General features: G+C 35.9%; 2 protein-coding genes across 3 annotated transcripts in view; both read right to left on the bottom strand.

The window, feature by feature from the left end:
- Window positions 1–23,876, bottom strand: part of LOC145330415 (uncharacterized) — an 87,230-nt gene that overhangs the window by 39,647 nt on the left and 23,707 nt on the right. Inside the window, exons 5-7 of the mRNA XM_080175052.1 lie at window positions 11,459–11,551; window positions 6,911–6,979; window positions 5,015–5,081 (exon numbers count right to left, since the gene is read on the bottom strand). Of these exons, the coding sequence (XP_080031178.1) occupies window positions 5,015–5,081; window positions 6,911–6,979; window positions 11,459–11,551 (229 nt within the window). The remainder of the gene's footprint in view (window positions 1–5,014; window positions 5,082–6,910; window positions 6,980–11,458; window positions 11,552–23,876) is intronic.
- On the bottom strand, window positions 12,569–21,288 carry LOC145329292 (uncharacterized). 2 transcript variants are annotated; one of them, XM_080173350.1, is made up of 9 exons: window positions 20,484–20,861; window positions 19,832–19,927; window positions 18,859–18,950; window positions 18,002–18,073; window positions 17,220–17,279; window positions 16,374–16,460; window positions 14,572–14,628; window positions 13,836–13,901; window positions 12,569–12,930 (listed from the first exon to the last, which is right to left on the bottom strand). In XM_080173350.1, the coding sequence occupies exons 1-5, from the start codon at window positions 20,532–20,534 to the stop codon at window positions 17,234–17,236; spliced, it is 357 nt and encodes a 118-aa protein (XP_080029476.1). In that variant the 5' UTR covers window positions 20,535–20,861; the 3' UTR covers window positions 12,569–12,930; window positions 13,836–13,901; window positions 14,572–14,628; window positions 16,374–16,460; window positions 17,220–17,233. The 2 variants fall into 2 exon arrangements, with proteins under 2 accessions (XP_080029476.1, XP_080029477.1); XM_080173351.1 differs by lacking the exon at window positions 12,569–12,930 and adding an exon at window positions 21,158–21,288 and having other exon boundaries at window positions 13,686–13,901; window positions 20,484–20,627.

The following is a 23,876-nucleotide window of genomic DNA, read 5'->3' as shown; positions in this document are numbered from 1 at the left end:
TAATTAACTGTTATAGGAATCATCATACAAAGTTTGAAAACAATAGGACAATTATAACATGTTTAAATTCACGAAAAGGGCTAACCGTACCTGACAGACGTACTGACCCAAATTATAGAAAAGCTTAGCTTTTTAAAAGGGGAGTTTTTTTCATTCCCATTTGAATGTTGAAGGAAAATGCCATAGGATCCGAATGTCTTAGTGTCAATAAAAAAGACATGGGTAGTTGTAAAGAAAGATATCTCAGACAATAAAACAGGGACATCAGGGCTACAGGGATAGAAATAGGGTTGGGCCAGATATCCGGCCGGATTTCCGGCCATTTTCGATATCCGGCCGGTTACCGGATATTGTAACTATCCGGATACCGGATATCCGGCTAATTTTTACTGCCGGATATCCGGTTATCCGGCCGGATATCCGGTAACTTGCCGGATATCGAGCGTTGGCCAGATATTCGGCCGGATACCGGATATTGAAACTATCCGGATATCGGATATCCGGTATCCGGCCAAAAAAGTATCCGGCCCAACCCTAGATAGAACATTTTAATAAAATTAAACATTTAAAATAAAATTCACCATCCTTATAATCCTAAGTAACAGGATGTTTGTCTGTTTGTACTGAATGATCTCGATAACCGCTGAACCGATCGGGTTCTCCTTAACAGGTTGGCTTTTCATAGGTCCCGGGAAGGTTTATAACTATTTTCTTGGGGGGTGGGACACCCCCAACCCCAACCACAAAAAAAATATTTTTTTGACTAAAATTAAAAATGAGTAGGGGAACCCCACCCCCCCCCCAAAAAAAAAAAATTTGAAATAAGAAATTGGGTTATTAAATTCGACTCTCTCCTCCTCAAGTGCCCCTATAGGCCTCTATGGGCGTAGCCGCTAGTCTTATTACAAAGTAACAGGATGGTAACAGTGTTTGTACCGAAGGATCTCGATAACCGCTGAACCAGTCGGGTTCTCCTTAACAGGGTAGCTTCTCATAGGTCCCGGGAAGGTTATAACTATTTTGGGGGAGGGTGCCACCACCTTCCCCAGAGAAATCGACAAATTAAAATAAAAAAACGCCGCCCTGCGAACATTTTTGCAATTAGCTAAAAACATAACTAACACTATCTATATATAAATATTTTTGAATTTAAAATAGATTGAAAAGAAACAATTTTACATGTCCCTAGATGCCTCTAGGGGCGTAGCCGCTTGTATTACATATTGTCGATGTAACAAATTACAATGCTGAAGCTCTTTATAGTACCTATAAAAAGACGTCATATTAGAATAGTCCATTTTTCAAATATGATATAATTTTTTAGCCAAAAGTTTTTAAATTTATCGTCTTTTTTATAGGCATTAAATTTAAAAACTTTTGGCCGAAAAAATCCCGAATTACGTAATATTATAATATGACGTCATTTTTATAAGCACTGTAAGGAGCTTCGACAATTCTGCCTTTGAATGATCGTGAATATACATGTCAGTTATTACAACTTTCATTTTGTATCATTGTCGACTATTGCTTTCAGATTTAATTTTATTGAAAGTAGATAATTTTTTCTCCATTTAAGTATCCCTATATCCGTAAAGGAAAGTTTTTTCAATTCATAGAATTTACACAGAAAAAAAGATTTTCCATATTTCTAGTTTTTATACTATTTTATAGCCAGCGTATGTCCGTACGTCCGTTCGACTGTGTATTTTTTAATACACAGTGTTTAATCTCTATTATTTGATTTTATATGCCTTGCAAAATATGACTTAGACTGACTTATAGCTAGAAATCCTTTATAAAACAGGGAAAATACACTCTAGCTTTAATAGGAGCTAAGATTATAGGGGAGGTTGTTCGACCCCCCCCCCTCTAGCCCCCTATCAGATAAAGGTCCGACTGTTAAGGGTTAACAAACATTATTTCAGCTTTTCTTTCAAAGACGCTGTCATCCTTGTTCTACAATAAAAACATACCGTCAAAGAGATATTATAAATCATCAAACGCAGTAAGAGCCAAAAGTACTATTTTTTCTTTGATATGAGAATGATTTTAAAAAATTTATTATTTAACCGATATGGTTCTTCTTGGGGGAGAGGTATAACAACCCTACCAAGAGAAATTGCCCTAAATAAAAATGCCCCTCTCCCTCAAAAAATGATTTTATTTACTTTTTTTTCAATACTACAATTGAAAGTTAAATGGTTGACTCCCACCGGCCCCCCCCCCCCTTCACTCTAGAGGCGTAGCTGCTATTTTTTTTATATTACGCCTAAAACACCTGTTTGAGAAAGACAGATTTGTTGTGTCAAGTAAATGAAAAGACTGTATACCGGGTTGAAAAAGATCAATTTAGTTTCCACATTATCTGGCAATGGTGGCAATCAATCTATGTCAATACATCACGGATGAAGGGATATGAAAGTTGACAAAAAAACTAATAAATTAGACAGAGGAATTATATGTCTAGATATATATACATGGATTATCTATAATACAATATAGTACGATGTCTGTCTGTCTGTCTGTCTATCTGTCTGAAGCTTAAGATCTCAGTAACCACTGAACCGATTGGGCTCTACTCTTCAGGGAATATACCTAATGGCCCTGGGAAGGTTTAAGATATTTTCTTGGGGCGTGGGACACCCCCCACCCGCCCCCCCCCCCCCAAAAAAAAATAAAAAAAAATTCTCCCCTCCACCAATGTTTTTTTTACTTTTTCTTTTTTAAAATCTAAATAACACAAAAATAGGTTGATTAAACCTCTTCTTTAAAGGCTAGAGGCGAAGCCGCTAGTACATAAAAATATAGTGCAAAAAAAAGATATCTATATATATTTTTTTAGATTCCAACCATTACTTATTACGACCATAGACTGTTGTTAAATCTTAGCATTAGATTTTGACTTACTAGCGACAGTATTTTTCGGCTGGAGCTGGAACTTATTTGCCTTTTGTCATTGCGTTCAGCCGCATTAAGCTTGCATGTTTAGCTGTTATTAGCCAAGAATAAGGTATAACCAACAAGCATAAAAAAAATTAAAATAATATTTGAGGGGCAAATGAAGAGGTCGTGTCAATTTTACGATGCGTTATCACCCCCCCCCCCCCTACGACAGCTGAAAAACACGTACAGATTTCGTGATTTTTTCATTTATTAATTTCATTGTTGGTATAAGCTGGCTATTGGCGGTTATGAGTTCCAGCTGTCAATTGTCTTCTTTAAACAGCTGAAAACAACAGTATTTTATATGTAACTAGCGGCTACGCCCCTAGAGGCCTCTAGTGGCAATTAAATGTTTTTTTTTATTTTAAATATCTAATTTGAGAAATAATTTGTTTATCAGCTGTTAAATTCATGTCTCTACGCAGCGCGACTACGCTAGCGACAATTTATTGTGATTTCTCTTGGGAGGGTGGTGGTACCCTCCCCAAAAATAGTTATAAACCTTCCCGGGACCTATGAGAAGCTACCCTGTTAAGGAGAACCCGATCGGTTCAGCGGTTAGCGAGATCCTTTGGTACAGACACACAGACAAACAGACAAACATCCTGTTACTCTAGTATATATGTAATTAGCTCTATACTCGAAAAGCCAGAAAAGGGCTTGAAAAAAAAGCTTAAAACCAACCCAAGACTTAAATCTGAATATAGAATGGCCTAAAACCAATGCAAGAACTCTAGGTGAAGCTTACCTAAAAAAGATAACTCTATCAATCTACTAGTTTTTGAGATGTTAAGCTTTAGACAAATTGTTTTACAAATACTCTATATTACTAAACTTGTGTAAAATAATTCATGCAAATGATAAAAGTGTGCAACTGACATTTTTTTAGATTGTTCATCTCATTTTTAATTAAATTAAGGATAAAAATATTCATTACAGCGACGAAATATTATACCAATTTTTTCAACCCAGTATGGCTAAACAGTTGATACTTAGTATTGAAATAATGCATCTGTAGTCTTTTTTAAAGAACGTGTCCTAACTTTTGTGATTTTGTTTTAACCCATTCGTGATAAGCTCCCAAAGCTCAAAGTTTTGATTCAATAATGATTCAATTTGTTCATAATGGCAATTGTCTTCTTTTTTTTTTGCGTTTTAGTACCTTAAAACCAACTTATTTTTAAAAAAAGCCTTAAATTACTTCAAAAATAAAAGGTCTACAAAAAAACGATATCATATCTAAATTCTATGGATCATTTTATATCTACTACTTACTAAAAGCACCGACTAGCTATTTAAAAAAAAATCACAAAAGTTAGGACACGTTTTTTGGCCACTTGATATAGGTGTCAAAAAAATGTTAGATTCATAATGCCTTAAACTAGGGAAAAACACCAGACTAGAATTATAGAGAATTTGCGCTTATTCTTATATTTGCAAAAAAAAATGATTAACGTCAAGTGAAAACAAATGGTACAAACTGAATGCTGGCTAGATAATGTTAAGTATGAGAGGTTCGGGATTTAAAGGGATAAGACAATGGCCAATAAATTGATGAATATCTCCTGTGATGATATCATGATACACCTTTCTGTAGATTACATTTAGTGGTGGAATCGTTTGGACAACAAACTTATTGAACCTACCAATCAAAATTCGATAAAGTCCCCAAAGTTTTTTAAGACAATGAATATGAAAACTTTGGGAACTAATAATAATTTGTAATAAACCCCCTCCCTCATCTCTTGTTTAGGCGTTTTCTTTCCCACTTCTCCTCTTATCTCCCTCATGTTTATGACGTTACATGGCTGATTTTTGAGACACTTTGTCCAGCTACATTATTTGAAACAGGAGGTCGATAAGATAATTGATACCAAACTTTGACATTTGGAATTATAATATTAATTTTAGATTTAAAAACTGATTCAGGGTTGATTAAACTCGATAATATAGCAGTGGTATATATAAAATTATGCCTTTGATTAGTTAAGTTTGCCTTTTATGGTTGTTGTCATCCTTGTTATTTATTAGGTACTGTAGATATGTAAGTAGTAGGGTTTTTGTTATTCCTTAGGTGAAAGCTACAGATTTCGACGGCAGATTCCCAAATTGTCAACTCTAACCGCAGCTTTTCTGTCCTAAAAAAAAGAAGCTCTTTAAAATGCCTAAAAAATAACGCCATACAATACAAATGACCAATGGTAGGCCAATACACAGACTAAATTACCAATGGTAGGCAAGGATACATTTTAATTGACCAATGGTAGGCAAGCATACATTTTAATTGACCAATGGTAGGTCAGTATGACGTCATTTTCTATATGCACTATAAAAAAATTAAACTTTCAATATATTTTTACCATATCGTTTTTAGAAAAATGATTACAGTTAGAAATTGTTTAAAATATACTTTTATAAATATAATTTTTAAGAACAATATATATTTTTTCATCAGGGTTAAGAACCGGTTTATAACCTACGTAGTAAACCAAGTATAGCATAATAGCTAGGGTTGGGCCGGATATTAGGTTTGGCCGGAAATCCGGCCATTTTTAATATCCGGCCGGATACTAAATATTGAAACTATCCGGATACCAGATATCCGGCTGATTTCTGATGCCGGATATCGAACGTTGGCCATATACCCGGACGGATACCGGTTTCCGGCATTATAAATCAGCCGGATATCCGGTATCCGGCCAAAAAAGTATCCGGCCCAACCCTAATATAAGCTTTGAGAACTATTGTGCCTTATGTCCCCTCCCTCCCTCCAATTATTAGACATATTTGTGACAGTTTGACTTAAGACTGGCATTTGATTTAATACTTAATTGTCTCATTTCATGCTTTTTTAGAGAGAGGGACTGGTTCTCTGAAGATTAAACTAAATTTGTGGGCATCCTTTTAAAGAATCTCTTTTCTATTGGGTCTGTCTGTCTGTTTGTTTGTTTGTAACGAAGGATCTCGCTAACAGCTGAGCCGATTGTTTTCTCCTTTACAAATTAGCTTCTCATAGACCCCAGGAAGATTTATAACTATTTTTTATAAACTAAATAAAAAAAGAGTCGGGGGGGGGGGAGGGGTATTGAGAAGGTCGCCCTCTTTCTATTTCTACCTAAGGATCTCACTTACCGCTGATCCGATATGGTTCTCATTTACAACGTAGCATTTCCTTGGTCCTGAGAATTTTTATACCTAATTTTAGGGAGAGTACCACCACCCTCCAAAGATAAATAGCAAAAAAGACATAACTACTCCAACTAGCAGACGAAAAAAATTTTTCGTAAACAGCTAATTTACAAAAGAAATATTGTACGTTCAGCTAGAGGCCTCTAGGCCTCTCAAAACTCACATTATGCAAAAAGATTTTTACATATTGAGGCCTTTAAGATATTTGGTCTTAAATGTAAAGAAAAGGACAGTACAATTTAATTACATAAGCATAATTAATTTCTTAGAAAACATTATTCTTAATTTATTCACAAAAATCTTCTAGCCTTATTTAATAGAAACGAGGATGTTTCATCCATTAAGTTTTAAAAGATTTGTATGAGTGTAGTTGTCTAAAAAATGCTAAAAAAATCATTTCTGTGTGTCGGAAATATACAGAAAAGATGATCGAGTTAGGGTGTAAATACACAGTGTATTTTACATATTACAAAAAAACCAGTCAGATGGACGTTTTTAACATTACTTAATTATTGAGCATATGCGCAACTATTCTATGATATTGTATTATAAACAGCTTTCCGCAGATATAAAATGTACAATTATGTACAAGCTAGTTTTGTTAGTCCCGAGATTCCGAAGGGACAGGCTAACAAACTGGTTTTAATATTATGACTGTACAGTACATTTTTATGTTCGTAGAAAACTGCATATAATACGATACATGATTTTTCAGTATGGCTTAGAACCGGTTCTAATCCAGCGGATATAAATCGGTTTGGAATCCATAATTACTTACATTTTATCCACTTGCTCCTCGAATTCGATCCTTGGTACAGAATCTGTTCCAGATACCACTGTAGTGTTTCTAAAATATAATTTCTTTTTATATCGAAGCTTTTCTATAATTTGAGATAATTCGTCTGTCAGCTGTTAACACTAAGCTCTTTTCGCTAATTTAAACAGGTTAAAATGTCCTATTGATTTCAATAATTATTCCTTTAACAATTAGTAACGATTGAGAAAACAGCTTTATAATGTACGTACGTCCATTTAAAACATGTTGATTTTTAACCTTTTTGACAACAATTTTTTTATATTAAAATATTATCCTATTCATCTTATGTCTATCTGTCTGTCTATCTGTCTGTCTCTCTATTTGTCTCTCTGTCTGTCTTTCTGTCTGTCTATCTGTCTGTCTATCTGTCTGTCTATCTGTCTGTCTATCTGTCTGTCTATCTGTCTGTCTATCTGTCTGTCTATCTGTCTGTCTATCTGTATGTCTATATGTCTGTCTATCTCTCTGTCTATCTCTCTGTTTATCTGTATGTCTATCTGTATGTCTATCTGTCTGTCTATCTGTCTGTTTATCTGTCTGTCTATCTGTCTGTCTATCTGTCTATTTATCTGTCTGTCTTTCTGTCTGTCTGTCTGTCTGTCTGTCTGTCTGTCTGTCTGTCTGTCTGTCTGTCTGTCTGTCTGTCTGTCTGTCTATCTGTCTGTCTTTCTGTATGTCTATCTGTCTGTCTATCAGTCTGTCTATCTGTCTATCTGTCTGTCTATCAGTCTGTCTATCTGTCTGTCTATCTGTCTGTCTGTCTATCTGTCTGTCAATCTGTCTGTCTATATGTCTATCTGTCTATCTGTCTATCTGTCTGTCTATCTGTCTGTCTATCTGTCTGTCCATCTGTATGTCTATATGTCTGTCTATCAGTCTGTCTATCTGTATGTCTATCCATCTGTCTGTCCATCAGTCTGTCTATCTGTATGTCTATCTATCTGTCTGTCTATCTGTCTGTCTGTATGTAAAATTAGTGGTCTGCTTGTTGGCATTTATCTAGTATCAACTCGTTAAAGTATATATATTCTTTAATGAACGTGGCATTTAATCTAAATCGCATCATATAGTTTGTATCAATTTCTAAAGAAAATACAATTTAGAATTAAATTCAGATATACAGCTTACTGTACATTGTTCTTTGAAATACAATTTAGTCACAAAATCTCACAAATTGAAATCTCTGCAACCCCGCCCCCTCTCTACCCCTCATTTTTACAACAATTTTATAAGATATCGCAATCGGGCGGTCAATAACTATGAAATTTCCCCAAAAATGTAAGATTATTTTTTGGTTAAGGAATTATTATTTTTCTACAAAAATTTTTAAATGAATGTCTTCAACATAAACTTTGTTATTATTAATGTCTTTATTTCATTGTATTTTCACTAGGGTTGGGCTGGCTACTTTTTGACTGGATACCGGATATCCGGCTGATTTCTAATGCCGGATGTCCGGCATAGGCCAGATAACCGAATATCCGGTATTATAAATCTGCCAGATATCCGGTATTCGGATAGTTTAAATAACGGGTATCCAACCGGATATTGAAATTGGCCGGATATCCGGCCTTACCCTAATTTCCACTTAGGTTAGGTAAAGTAGGGTAGCCCCACAGGGTCAGGTCTTCTGAGGGATTAGAAAATGGACTGTAAATTGGTGTACATCACCACTTCTGGAAATCAAATAATTGATAGAAAAGTTTAGACACAATATATTCAACAAACAAATAAGAATTCTAATAAATTTAAAAGCAAACCAATGAGAGAAGACGAGGAAAATCCCTCAAAAAATCAGCATGTTACGTCATAAAAACGAGGGACTATCCATATCTTTTTTAGGAGTTTTCTTTCTTACTAATACTCTCCTTATCCCTCATTTTTATGACGTCATTGAGGGACTTTCTTCGTCTTCCAATAAGAACGCATTTCTAAAACTTTTAGGATAGTTTAGTCTCCAATGTTTACTCCCTCCACAAGTTAATATAAATTTATTAAATAAACAATAATACTTGCAGTAGTACTTTTATTTTTTTAACTTTGTGGGGGAGGGGGGGTTCATTCATTTTGCCTTTAGAGGAATCTTTCCAATTTAGTTTATAGGAATTCAGAGAAAAATTTTCTGAATTATTTACAAATAATAGAAAAGGGTTTAGAGGTTTTTAGCAGGGAAATATCTATATACTATCTCACTCTATTTGATTGATTGTCAATAAATGCAATTTTAAATTCATATTTAGATGAAAATATATATTTACTAATACTATACTTAAAGGTGGAATTTGGAGAATGCTTTAGCTAATAAACAGGCTTAAAAGCATGTACAGCTGAACTCAAAGTAAGGGCAGTCCAAAGGACGATTTGCCCATTTACTTTATGGGCTAGGCTATCTTGTAAAATAGATATATTTAATTATCAATTAATTGTGTTAAGCATTCAGTTTTAAAAGAAAATCATAAGTTACAAATGTCAAATATGATCTGCTACTTTTGAATACAATTGCCCTTGTTTCAATATACTTTTATTCCTAAGATGTTATTGATAAATACAAAATTTAGTTATTCTAAATCTAAAAATACTTTTTCTATAAATTATTTTCATTTCAGTACATTTATATTGACAAACAACGCACGGATTATGTAAAGAAAAAGAAGTAGCGGGTTTTGTCGTATTTTCACAGTAGCTTGTTTTCTATTTCTAGCCCCCGTGGAAGGGCTCTAGCCCTGCGGGGCAATCATAAACATTTACCTAACCTAAAATAAGCTACTGTGAAAATACGACGAAACCCACTACTTCGTTATATTTCTATGATCTGAAGGTACATATCTTACTCTAAAATTTTAGCTACAATAAATATTTGAATTCAGTAAAATCTCATACACGGTATGAATGTTGTTAGTGTAATTGGATTAACTATTAAGGTATACATGGATCTAATGGGATAAGACAATGGCCTATAAATTGTTGTACATTCCCAACGATGATACACAAAATCATCCCTTCTGTAGATTAAATTAGTGGTTGAAACATGTGGACAATTAATTTTATTACCAACTCAATAAACATTCAATACGATTCCTCAAAGTTGCTAAGCCAACAAATAAGAAAACATTATTATAATACTTTGGGGACTAGTGTAATACACAGCCCAATGACCTCTCGATCCTTAATAGGTATGGCTCTAAGTTATCAACCAACAGATACCTTTCTCAGTTTAAAGCGTCTAAAATTTTCTCCACTTATGGATATTGTTGTTCTCATTTTACGAAAATTTTCAAAACATATCCTGAGGATAAAATAACAGGATATTTGTCTGTCTGTCGGTAACAAAAGATCTCGCTAACCACTGAACCTTGGGAAGGTTTATCACTATTTTGGGGGAGGGTACCACCACTCTCCAAAGAGAAATCAACCCTAGAAAAAAACCTCAAACTTTTTTAAAATTTTTCTTTTTAAATCTAAAATAAAAATTGGGTTCCCCAATTCAACCTAGAGGCCTCTAGGGGCGTAGCCGCTGGTATTATATATGATTATGTAGGTAAGTTACTTGTCTGAAAATGTTAAAAACTACGGCAATGCAGTATGTACGTACAATATATTAACCAATTCATGGTTTCAAAATTACGTAACCTTTACAATTACAAAACAAGTCTAAACAAGAATATTTATGTCCACTGGTAGTGCAGGCGTAATTTTTAAAGAATATTTATTTCATTATTGAAACATTAGAGTAAAACACTAGAGGGAGAAAGAGTTAAATAACTGTATCTCCCCATCGCATCAACCTTGTGCAACCTTTCTATTGGGTCATTGAAAATCAACCAATGGTGTCGCTTATATTAACAAAGCCAAGTAGCAGAAAATAATTTAGAAGCAGACTAATAAGGACATTGAAAAAGGAAGAGAGGTAGTTGTCTGTATATACATCTGTATTATAGATCTGTTAGTGAAACAAGCAAAAGGTTATGATTATAAACTCATGATATTTTTGTTGAAAAAAAAGAAAGAATATTTTGAGACAACCTCAAACAGCGAAATTGACTAATGAACAGACGTACATAATCTATTTAAATAGGTTCTTTTGAAGCTAAGAAATTAAAGTTTTCAAATAAATAACTGCAATTCTTTTTTTATAGTGATTATATTATTATTTGTTGAGGCGGATACATTTTGGCCGGATACCGGATATCCGGCTGATTTATAATGCTGAATATCCGGTATCCGGCCGGATATCTTGCCAACGATGGATATCCGGCAAATTACCGAATATCCGCCTGGATTACCGGATTTCCGACATTAGAAATCAGCCAGATATCTGGTATCTAGATAGTTTCAATATCCGGTTATTGAAAAAAGCCGGATATCCGGCCCAAACCTAGTATAGAGTACCTACAGGTTTTCTTAAATGTTATTTATTGCTTAAAACTTTCATTTATTTTTTTACATTCTCTCTTAGAAATTGTTAAAAAGTTTTAAACTTATAGGAAGATTCTAACAAACAAAACTTACCCTAAATTGTTAGTTTCGTTGACTGTATAGATGAGATCAAAAAATTGGTTTCTTTCCTCAGTTTTCACCTGTCTCACATATCTTAACACTTCCCTAAAATTAAACAAGGATAAATTCATTCAAAAGTAGTATTATAGTATTATAAAAAAAATAATCCTTTTAATAAATCAACAGGATGTCTGTGTGTTTGTATGTTTTTACCGAAGGATCTCGCTAACCGCTGTACTGATCGGGTTCTCCTTAACAGGATAGCTTCTCATAGGTCCTGGGAAGGTTTATAACTATTTTTGGGGAGGGTACCAACACCCTCCCAAGAGACTAAGACTTGAACGCAACATAGAAATTATTTCTCAAATTAGATAATTGAATTGAAAAACCAAACATTTAAAGTGCCACTAGGGACCTATAGGGGCGTAGCCGCTATCCTTATACTAAAGTAACAGGATGTGTGTCTGTGTGTTTGTTTGTACCGAAGGATCTCGCTAACCGCTGAAGTCACCACAGCTTTTAAAACACGAACCATTTCTATAACTAATGTGGTAATCAACACCCAAGTTTATGTATCCTTATCCCTGTTCACATTCCTATACTTCTCTGGCTGAGTCAGACCTCCACTTGTAACCGTCACCATACTCCATCCTGCTGTGTTGAGGGCTAGTTGATTGTTGCAGGCCAAAGAGTGAATACGCTTCCTCCCGTCTGCATTCGGTTAGATACAAGCCTATATGTCTAGGCTGGCGGTATCTATATTTCCCACGTGTTTAAGTACGTCGTTTCTTACCTAACTAAGAAACAGGACGTCCAAGCCTTTAATTGATATCCTAATAAATATATCCTATAATAATAATCCCATTAATCTGCCTATTTCTAACCAGTTTTATATGTTTAATAAATGTGTATTTTTTAGAAATACTTTGTTAGATTATTGATTATTAAATTGTATCGGAGCTACTCTATACTCGAATTCGCAGTCTGTCTGTACATCCCCTCATACGTCATTTTGGCGCAGTCTTGTCTACCACTCATTTTTTGAGGGGGGAAGGTTTGGATAATTAGCGTACAGACAAAATTAAATTGTAAAGTAGCTTCGATTGCAAAGTGAAATTAATATTTTCCTGATAACTAAGTTTATTCACGGAAACGGTTTACAGTAACAATTTGTTACAGAATATTTATAATAATTATTTCGTGGCAAACTGCCAAATAAAGATAAAAAGGAACCCGCCTTTTATTTTCACACTAGTATTTAATTTCACACATTTCCATATTTTCTCCTTAAAACAGGAAGAAAGGGATATTCCCAAGTTCTTAAAAAGTTTCGTGGTAGACAAATCAGTGTTAACGAACACTACACTCCAGCACCATGACCGATAAGAAAAATGATGATAAACAAAAACCGCCGCCTCCGCCGGCTCCGGCCGTCTCTGGCACCTCGCAGCAGCAACAGCAGCAGCAGGCTGACCCGCTTTCCCCTGAAAAAATCAAAGATCTCATATCGGAAGCGTTAAATGATAAGTTAAACGAATATTCGTCACATTATAGAGATCTAATAAAACAAGAATCCGAGATTATGCAGCTCGAATTGGAAACAAAATGGGCAGGGTTTAAGGACACAGAATCACATCGCAGATTATTAGCCGACACCGACATTTTAGATCTAAAACGCAGAGTATCAAAACTCCCAGCGGACGGAAATCTTGGCCCACTGTTTGCGGAAAAAACGTTAAACGAAAGTCTTAACATGACTCATTTTAACACCATAGGTGATGATTCAATTAATGCCACTTTTTATGACCGGATATCGGTCCAGCAAAAGATAAATGTGGTTGAATGGGTCGCCAAGGATAGGATGACAGCCCCAGGTTGTATGGCCTATTCAATTGTAGGCTTTATAGGTCCGGCGGATAATGACAATTGGATGAATGTAAGAGAAACTTCTCTAACTGAATATGAAAAAACCTTGCTAGAAAGGATTCCCTTTATCCCTGATAGGATTAAATCGTTAGAACCCCTCCGTAGACCTACAAGGTCTGCACCCAATGTAGCAACAAGACCCTCTACAAGAAATACGCCAAACACAGGCACAGCCGCAACGGCAACAACTAGCGCCGCCGACGATGACTTTATTAAAGAATGCTTTATTAAGGGACAAAAATGGGATTCCGATTTTGCGAGGGATGCCCCAAGGTGGGACGGTAGGGCTGACTTTGATAATTTCTTTTCTAATATGTGGAGGGTTGCAAAGACATACAGAATCTGTGACCCAATTCTTTTTAAGGATATTTTATACCAGCGAATTTATGACTCTAGAGGGGAACGATTAGGAGACTTAATTACGCCTGAAAGAAATCAGGCCTTATCTGCTTTAAGTTATTACCTGATGATTAGGAGGCTGGTCACTCCTTTCTCGGATCCAGAAGTAGCCTCTCAGTACTTCTACAACCTAAAACAGGAGACTAATCAACCCCTTGACACCTATTTTGAAAACAAACTTAGGGTGTTCAAACTCATGAATCCTGGTCTCATACCTAAAAAGAAGTGGAAAGAATTCTATCTTAACGTTAGCAAAAATCTGCTGTATACCAACCTTGCCATAGACATGGCCAATTATGTTGAGAGCATGCAATTTTTGGACGATTACAACGCTTACTTGAATAAACTTATTAATCTCGGACAGAGATACGTTAACTGGGATGGGTCTGGCCATATTAGCAAGGAAAACCTTTCGGCTTGCTATTCTCAAGCCATGGAAATGTTCCTACCTAAAAATTCTGCGGAAACGAAAAAACAACCCATAATCAGTATTATCGAAGATAATATCCCCACTAACACGGCAATGTATAAGGAAAACTTAACCGAAGAACCTGACGAGGTTCCTTCTTGGGTAGACCATGAGGATGATCCTATCGCTTGGGATCAAATCGAGGGCGTTATAGGAGCCTTTAATGGGAGGAGTAAAAATATTAAATGCTGGCATTGTAATATCCCTGGCCATGTAGTGCAGAATTGCAACAAAAAGAAAGCTGGGGAGCCCCCAAATCCTGAGTCCCGCTTTGGTAAAACACGGAGTAAATTCACGCCTAGAAAAACTCCAAGTAATAGTAATAAAATACCTGAGCAGTATGCGCGTAAAACTATCAACCAAATGGATCAGGAAGCCAGCGAAGAATCTGAAATAGATAAATATGTACAAGCGATTGTTAAAAATCACGTCCACTAAATATAAAAGTGGATTTATGCGATATTAATTGTCCCTATCCCAGAAAATAAAAATTTGCTGAATGAGTTTCATATTTTGATATGAAAGATAAACAAAATATCCCATGCCAAGCTAAGCTTGCAAATTCCTTAATATCAAATATCCCTTGCCAAGCAATGCTTTGGCGCGAAAAAATAAAACAAATTATTGTTATTAAGTCTGACTAAGCAACACAAAATAAACTCCTCCCCCCTCCTTTCCCTATCCAAATGTAGCTGATACAGGAAATTGGGGGAAATAGGGAAGTAACCTGAGGAGCATTTCACATGCACTTAATATTTCCATTTTTAAAAATCTAATAGTCTTTATCAAGAAGCTAATAAGTGAATACCTATTTTCTATTTAGTAGTATTTATTTTTAATATCGCATGACCTATCTAAAATGTAAATATCGTATATTCTGAATGTATATATAGTAGAACCTAAAACATTCTAGTTCAACTTTTAACCGCTAGGGGAACTTAAGCGAATTATCTGTATATAAACAATGATTTTTGAGTTGAACCCTCAGTATCAATTTTATCTGAGAGTTGCTCACTCTTAGCCTCTGATTTTTGTAGCTGAAATATTTCAGCAATTATGTATAATAACTTATCCATATGGATAAATATTATTGCATTTTGTACAGTGACAATAATAGAACTATATTTAATTTATTATGTATCCGAAAGATGTCGCCTAGAATGCTACCGCGGTCCGTATAAGTAAATGATAAGATTAAGTAGGGGGGGGTCTATGGAAAATCTGTATAAATACAAGCAAATTTTCAAATCTAATTCAGTTGTCCTTCAGTTCTTTGTTGTTATCATTTACTCATTTTTGAGCTGCAATCAAGCAGCATTTAAAAATTAAAATCTTTAATCACTTAAGATGTGATTAATAAAATCTTAAAACATTTTGATTAAATTATTTTCCGCTAGGATTACTAGCAGAATGAAATAAAGTTAGTTCTATTAGCTTCCGCTAGGATTACCAGTGGAATAAAAAGTCTATATAAAAGTGAATGCACATGATTAATCGAGGCCAGTTACTACCAAAGCAGTTACTACAAACCACATCCTATTTTTTTAAGCTGATTTCAGCATTAATCATACTCTAGTAAATATATAAGCTTGTTCTACCCCATAGGTGGAAAAAATTAAGTATAAATACTAACAATATCAGAATAATAAACCAGTCATCATTGACCCTCTTTATTATATTAACCATATCTAATAATTTTTAAGCTATAATTTAGCGCTAACCTTAAATTATTTGTATCGTGAATCAGATACTGACTAATGACAATATATTTTGTATAAATACAGATGTAAGTCAAAAAATAAGTCAGTCTGTTTTTAATGTCTTGTTAGTTGCAAGCTGAACACTTATTTTTAAGCTACTTTGTAGCCCTTCAATCTTTTAAAACTTTTTAGTTCAGTTTTATTCCGATAGGTTTCTATCATATATCCAAGTATATAAATAAGGACCCGTATAAAAATTAAGTAGTTTCTTTAGAACTATTAACATTCTCATGCTTATTGAGACATTTCTGGAGCTGAAAAGCGCTTGATAAAAAACTTAATGAAACCCAGAAAGCTATACAAAATTATTTTAACAATTAACCATATTGTTAAAACATTTCATTATTTAAAAAATTTCGACAGACAACTATACCTGGAACACAGGAAGTCTCTGTGTGAGGATTACCATCGTCTAACCGCTGAGGTGGGGATCTTGGAAAATATGCATCTTAGGCTTCGACTAAAAATATAATTTATTTTATAATGCCTATCTGTGCAAAACTAAAAGTTCTTAATCCCGTGGGGGGGGAATTCCTGCAACACGCTTTAGTGGATACAGGAAACAACTTTAGGTCCCTTATTTCTAGAGAAATCTTAGATGATAACAAAATCACATTCACCCCCGCCAATCTTAGCGCTCTGTCTGTAGATTTAAAACCAGTAAATATCATAGGACATGTAAGTTTAAAATTCAGCTTTGATGGGTCAGATAAAATATTCGAAGAAACGTTTTACATCCCTGAAACGACGTCTAAAATCATAAATCTAGGATATGAATTTCTCAAAGTTAATCGTATTAATTTATTATTAGATAAGTTCTCCTTTGAGCTCCCCACTGGCGAGCAAATCCCCATAGAAAATTCAACAATTAATATAGTTGAAGAAAGTAAAAACATACCCTTAATTCCTACAAATAATGTTCATACGGAACAAAACCCCCTTATCCCGGGAATAAATTGGAGTAACAAGGGGGGTACTGGGACATTAAAACAAAATAAAACATGCGTAAAATTAGCAAAGAAAACAACATTCTTGCCGGGGGGGAATACAACGGTGATAACAATTCCTATTCATCAGAAGAATAGGAAGCTGTATATATCCCCAAATAATTCTAAAATGACAAGCCATAACGGCTTATGCTTATGGAGGGTATTTATAATGTAAATGAGAAAGGAGAATGTTGGGTAAATTTTGTTAATTTAGCAGGAAAAAATATTACCTTATTGGATAACGTTAAAGTTGGATATTGCTTTGAATTCGAATCAGATCCCCCAAATTCCTGCAATAAAAGTATTAATCAAATAAATGAATTATCAGGAACTACACTTCTTAAAAGAATTAAATTCATTAAAGAAAAATTAGATTTAGAAAATAGTGATCTTATCAAAAATAACCCAGGGATGAAGGAAAAGGTAGTAAAATTATGCCTTGATCATTTTGATATATTTTCGGCTGACGATGCCGATATCGGTAACTGTGACCTCTTACAGTATAAAATAGACTTGATCCCCGGGGCTAAACCTATTAAGGCTAGGAACATTCAGTTAAACCCATTATACGAAGCCAAATTAAAAGAACAAATTGAAAATTGGCTAAGGGGGGGCGTCATTGAGGAGGGCTACAGCGAGTGGTCCTCCCCAATCTTTGCGGTAAAGAAAAAACCGACGGCTGGGGGGGGAAGGCAAGCTTAGGTTCGTTATCGACTTTCGTGCGCTTAATAGTGTAACACGAAAAATTAATTGGCCCCTTCCCCTGATTTCTAGTAATTTAGAAAAATTAGGCACTGGTAATGTATTTACCACCCTCGATTTGACTAGCGCATTCCATGCGCTAGCCATTTCGAAGGAAAGTAAACACTTGACCGCGTTCACAGCCCTTAACAGGCAGTATCTTTTCAAGAAACTGCCGTTTGGACTGTGTAACGCGCCAAGTGTTTTCTGCCACTTGATGGACAAAGTCCTAACCCTTATCCCTGGCTTATATGAATTTATAATATCTTACCTTGATGATCTTATTATATTCTCAAAGAATGTTGAGGAACATCTGAAACATCTCAGAAAACTCTTCGGAGTCCTAAAAATAGCAAAACTTAAGTTAAATCTAGCCAAATGTAAATTTTTCACATCCGAATGTACATATTTAGGTCATATAGTCAGTTCCCAAGGACTTAAAATGAACCCCGAATATTTAGAACAAATTAAAAATTGGAGCAGGCCCAGGACAGGCAAGGAACTCCAGCGTTTCCTGGGCTTCTCCAATTATTATAGGGCCTATTTCCCATCCTATGCGAAAAATTCTTGTACCCTAGATGAACACAGAAACGATAAAATTATCGAATGGACTAATTCCCTATCAAAAGATTGGGAAAATTTCATAAATATGTTCTCAAATTCTATAAGTAAAGGCTACCCCCAGTGGGATAATCCTAACCCCTTTATAGTAGACGTAGATTTTTCTACGAGTTATTTCGCTGGAATTCTCAGCCAAAATCAGGGGGGGGTAGAAAGAATTATTGGAATATGTTCCAAAAAATGTAACGGGGCAGAGAAAAATTATCCAAGTTATAAAGGCGAATTAGCATGTCTAGTATTTGTTCTTAAAACCTTTCTTCATTATTTAAGATTCAGAAACTTTATTGTGCGTACAGATTCGATTTCCTTAGTTCATTACAAAAAATGGCAAAAAGGAACAATAAATGGTGTAACTGTAAGATGGATTTACTTCATCCAAAGTTTTGACTTTACAGTAATTCATCGAAAGGGTAGGGACCATTGTAATGCCGACAATTTATCTAGAGGGCAATTTTTATGCAAAGAACATAAGGAAACCGATTGTGAAAAATGTACTAGTTCATTTACCTTGGATCCTTATGAACAGGATTGCCCATACCAAGACCAGATTTTTGAGTTACATTCGGCTTCGGAAGTCGGTGTGAACAATGTTTGGCAATCTGAAACACAAAAAGATCAAGTATTATCTGAAATTCGTAGGTGGATATTCGAAAAAAAGAAGTTGTCGAGCTTTGAAAAAGCTGAACTAACCGGCCGGAAAGAGGTCCTTTTTAAATTAATAGAACATTTATACGTTATGGAAGGACTTCTAATATTTAGACAACCTCTTAGCAATGGAACATTCATTGAAAGACCCGTCGTACCCATTGGATTATATAATAAAGTTTTTGAATTGGCACATAATAATAGTATAGGTCACAAGGGGGTTAACGAAACAACACGCAAGATAAATGAAAGATTCTTCCTTATAGGAATTAATAAGTTTGTCGAATCACGCATTAAAAATTGTATTACCTGCCTAAGAAAAATAGGACAGGTACCTAAACACAAGCAACCTATCACCCATTCAGCCATTAGTCACGAGATTTTTGGCCAGGTGTCAGTAGACCTTATCGGTCCTTTAACCCCTAACTATTTTCAAGGACAACATGTCCGTTACATATTTATACTGGTTGACCTATTCTCTAGGTATATTATCGCTCACCCCATCAAGGACGCCACCGTGGAAAGCACGGTGAAGGTCATCCTTGAACAGGTGGTACCCATCTACGGCTTATTTCGGTCATTGAGAAGTGACAGGGGAACAAATTTTACTGGGGAAGTTTTCAAAAAGGTTATGGATGAACTGGGTATCGAAACTAAACTTATTCCCCCAAGAAACCCTAATAGTAACCCATGTGAAAGGCATAATCAAAGCATTTATGCAGGTCTAAGATCCGATGACCGATTTGAAAGTAAAGACTGGGCAAGAAAATTAGCCTTGACCACTTTTGTAATTAACTCTAGTACGTCTAGAAGAACGGGGTATACGCCTTATTACCTCATGTTCGGCAGGCAACCAACTCTCAATCTCGATTTCTTTTCTCCAATCTTGCAGAAAAGGCAGGACATTGACTGCAGGTCTTACTTGAACTACCTAAAAAATTTGGAAGAAATTATTGCACAGGTTTCCAAAAAATCTAAGATTTATTTAGAGTTTCAAAATAAATCTAGGAAGGCTTCATCTCCCCTTTTCGTTAACGACGTGGTCTTTGCATTTTTTAACCTAGTCAAAATAGGGGTCAGTAAAAAATTGCAATCTTTCTATGGGGGTCCTTTTATTGTAACAAAAAAATTCTCAGAGGCCCTTTTTGAGCTCAGTCCCTTTGGATCAAATCCAATAAAAACTAACCAAGTTGTTAGTAGAGATAAAATACGGAAAATAGATTCTAAAGTAGAATTATTGGGGGAAACACTTTCCTTTAACGTCTTTCCTATTCAGGAAATCGTCCCGTCTGAGGAAATAACCTTAGGAATAGATAATACCGGGCAAACCGAAATAAACGATAATAAAGGTATGGAAAATGACGATTTTACCTACCTAGATAACGATGGTGACGATTTTATAGAAGGAAACCCTGAAACTAGTCAGGATTTACCCCAGGGGGAGGTGGATTGTGATGGGGGAGGGGATATAATGGAAAAAAACTCACCATTTGAGTCACAGCCCAAAGACCAAGAACCCCCTGGCGCAGATCGGTCATCCGGTCCTCAAATTCACGTCGAAAATAGTTTCTTGGAAGAAACCGTCCCGTCCGAGGCTTCTTTCTTCGCACAAAGACCCAAACAATCCAGCCCTGAAAAGGTTATTAACGTTAACAAACAAAGCATAGTACCCAAGTATATATTAGAAGAAGAAAGAAAAACTAGGTCACAAGGGGGGGATAACCGCATACATGTCCAAATCGGACTGCATAACCCAATTAAAAGGAAAAAATAAAATGTATATAAATGTATTATATAAAACCAAGGTGGCAAATGTATATAGCTTAATCTACGTATGTATAATAACGAAAATAAACAAAAAAAATATATGTTAAAACTAACTAACATATTTCAGAGGAAAACGAGAAGCATAAAAATAAAATGCAGCATCATTTGGCAAAGGCACCAGGAGCTCGAGGTAAATTTATTTTGGGATTCTTGGGGCTTTTTATTATTTTGGCAAAATCAAATGCGTCCGAAATAATACAAATAGATGCGACTCAATGTGTAGCAAACGAAAATCCGCGTTTGAAAATCTCTGAATGCGCTGCGTTTCTTAATATTACTAATATTGAACAAAAACAATTTCACCTGCTGCAAAAGGTTGAAAGAAAAATTATACCTGGAATTCGTTGCCACCTCCGAACCAGTACTCATTACTGGTATTGTGGCAGATATAGCCACATACACCTCGCTGCTCCAGCTCTTGTAGAGATACCGAACCTCGTAACTTATGAAGACTGTTACACCATGTCCAAAACTAAAATATTTAACTTTGAAGGAAAATCAGTCTCAGTGTATGAACACCAGATGTCATACACGCGTTTCCTGGTAAACGGGACACTTACTTACCCCAATAACATCCTTAACGGCATCGACCCCGCCTGCGAGGGGAACGGCGTAAACATAAACGGCATTTTTATCCCTGGGACATTTGAGGAAAAACAAATAGGGGTCCAGGCTGAGCCTGTTGAATTATTACAAACAAAAGCGGGCTGTTACCTGGGCAGTCACTGGGTGGGAAACAATTGTTTAGATCACAATCTGAGATTAGGCTACGATAGAATTATCTCAGATGATAAAACTGATAGCGCACAAAAATTCACTTCTCCTTGGCGAACGGTAGACATCTTTAATATTTCATTGTTTACATTTGAAGGAGAACAGGGTACCCAAAAATATCTAGTGATCGATCCCCAAATTACTCTAGCACTAGAACTTAAAGACAAAAAACATTTTGAAAGTCTAATTCCCGAATTATTTTATTACAAAACTAATATTGATAACTTAATGGTATGGTTCACAAATGCTATAAAACCATATTTCCCACTCTTAAACGCTAAAGAAAAAGATGATATGTTACCACTAGAGATTTTCTATTCCTACCAACAATATAACAAATTAATTGTCCCCGAAACTCGCTGTTTACAGAACCATTTTCTGTCTAAAAGCAGTATTCAGACTCATCGTAAAAAACTAGTTAGGGCGCTCGGTGAGCTGGATTTAGTAATACAGTGCGACAGTCTTAAAATCAATGTTTCTTTGGGAGAAAATTTACCCTGTTTTGTGGATCATTTTTCGGTTTCAATCAATAATAAGACTATGGGAATATCCCCATTTTCGCGCAGATTGGTTAATACCACCCATTTAACCCCGACTAAATGTGCCGAAAATCCAATTTTCTTACATTTGTACCAAGGAAAATTCCTTGGTAATCAAGGGCAGGGTATGCAAATACTAAATGTAAATCAATATCTTATGGATAAACCGATTAGCTTATTTCTATATCATTCTTGGCAAAGCCTAGAAAAAACTAATTTCTCAGAAAGTGCCGAGGAATTATACCTCAGCCAACTTGCCGCAGACTCCAATAATTTTGAAGTAAAAATAACTGACTCCTGGTTTATTCAAACGTATCATAAGGTGGTTGATTTTCTATCCAGTACTTGGTATCATATAGTGCTTGTAGTAGCAGCCATCCTTACAGGAATAGGGTCGTTATTATGCGTCGCTTTTATTATCTACATATTAGCCTGCACCAAAATTCACGCGTACAAAGAAGGAGGTACGAGTGAAACGCACGAATTGCGGGATTTTACAAATAATGGGGAAAACTAATCCCCTCAAAAACGGACGACCTGTATCAAGCATATATACCTATAAAATTGTCGTCCCTAAAGGTCGTCTTTGTAAAAATATTTCCTTATTTGGTATAAGGAATTAATGACCCTTAATTTTAAGTTTATTATTTTTGTTTTAGGATATCCCAGGCGGAATTTTTCAAGGGGTTTTCACCACTCCCATGGGGCCGGTCACTCTTCATACCGTCGAGAATATGAAGAGGCACCCTTTTACAATGAAGAGGACTATTACTATGACAGCAATCATGGCTATCCCCAGGGCGGCCCTGAGGAAGCCTACTATGAACCTGATGAAAACAGGTATCAGCCGCGTGTAAAACCGCCGCGCAACCCTGAAAACCTCAGTGAACTGCAATGTGTCTCAAAGTCAATCCACGTTTACCGCACCGCGAGAAAAGATGTTCCAAAGGAACTCCTAGACTTGCAAGAAAAATTGCGGCAGGCTAAAAACTTAGAAGCCAACGAATATTCCGATAAAGCCAGGTCTAGAACCAGGCCTCTAATGGAACAAAATAGGGGAGGGGAACCGCAAAAAAATCGGGTGGAATCGCCGCCAAAACGTAGTGCCTCACCTGAATTGGAGGTAGTCGCCGTAAAATCTGCCCCAAAAGCGGTAGAAAAACGTCCGCCAACACCAACAGGCAGCGGCGGCCCAGTAGCCAAAAAGGCTAAGGTGGAAATTCAACCGCCTCCATTACCCCCTAAAAAGAAAGAGACATTAGCAGAAAACAAAAGTGAGCCTAAGGCTTTTTGGGTGACCGCTGAGGAATGGAAAAAAGTCCTATCCTCCACTGTAAAAGAAGCAATGGAGGAAGCTCTTCTCCCCTTCCAGAGAAGTCTGGAAACTAAAATTGCTAGCAATGCTTCATTTGTTGAGAAAGCATATATACAACATGGCAAGCGCCTTATTGAAATTTCCGCAGAATTACTGCGGAACCGCAAAACTTTGCGCGACAAAATTCGCACCGTCTCTGAGGACTCGACCGTTGAGTTAAAATCACGAATGACCACGGTTATTGAGGCCACTAGTCGACTGTTGGACCAAAACTCTGACAGGGTAATTAAATATATTAATACTCGTTGTAATGTAATGAATGTACCTGGGCAGAATGTGGCACCCATAGAGGCATCTCTTCCCGCTGGGGACGTACCCCGGCCAGATGATGATGGAGTTGAGCTGATCTCCCATTATGGCGGTTC

This window comes from Acartia tonsa, chromosome 10, assembly GCF_053477335.1.
Source record: "Acartia tonsa isolate MP-2025a chromosome 10, ASM5347733v1, whole genome shotgun sequence".
In the NCBI taxonomy this organism is placed as follows: Eukaryota; Metazoa; Arthropoda; class Copepoda; order Calanoida; family Acartiidae; genus Acartia; species Acartia tonsa.
Note: the sequence above shows the minus strand (reverse complement) of the source record. Positions and strands in the feature narration are given on the sequence as shown.

Bases quoted from the DNA above. Each gene is read 5' to 3' on its own strand.
- LOC145329292 (XM_080173351.1), bottom strand. From the start codon at position 20,534: ATGACCGATCTGCGCCAGGGGGTTCTTGGTCTTTGGGCTGTGACTCAA. The intron at 19,928-20,483 runs GTGAGTTTTTTT...CAAATTTTTTAG, and splicing joins TTTGGGCTGTGACTCAAATG to GTAGTTCAAGTAAGACCTGC. The intron at 18,074-18,858 runs GTAAATGAACTA...TGCTATTTTTAG, and splicing joins CCTGTTCATAAGGATCCAAG to GACTCCGAAGAGTTTTCTGA.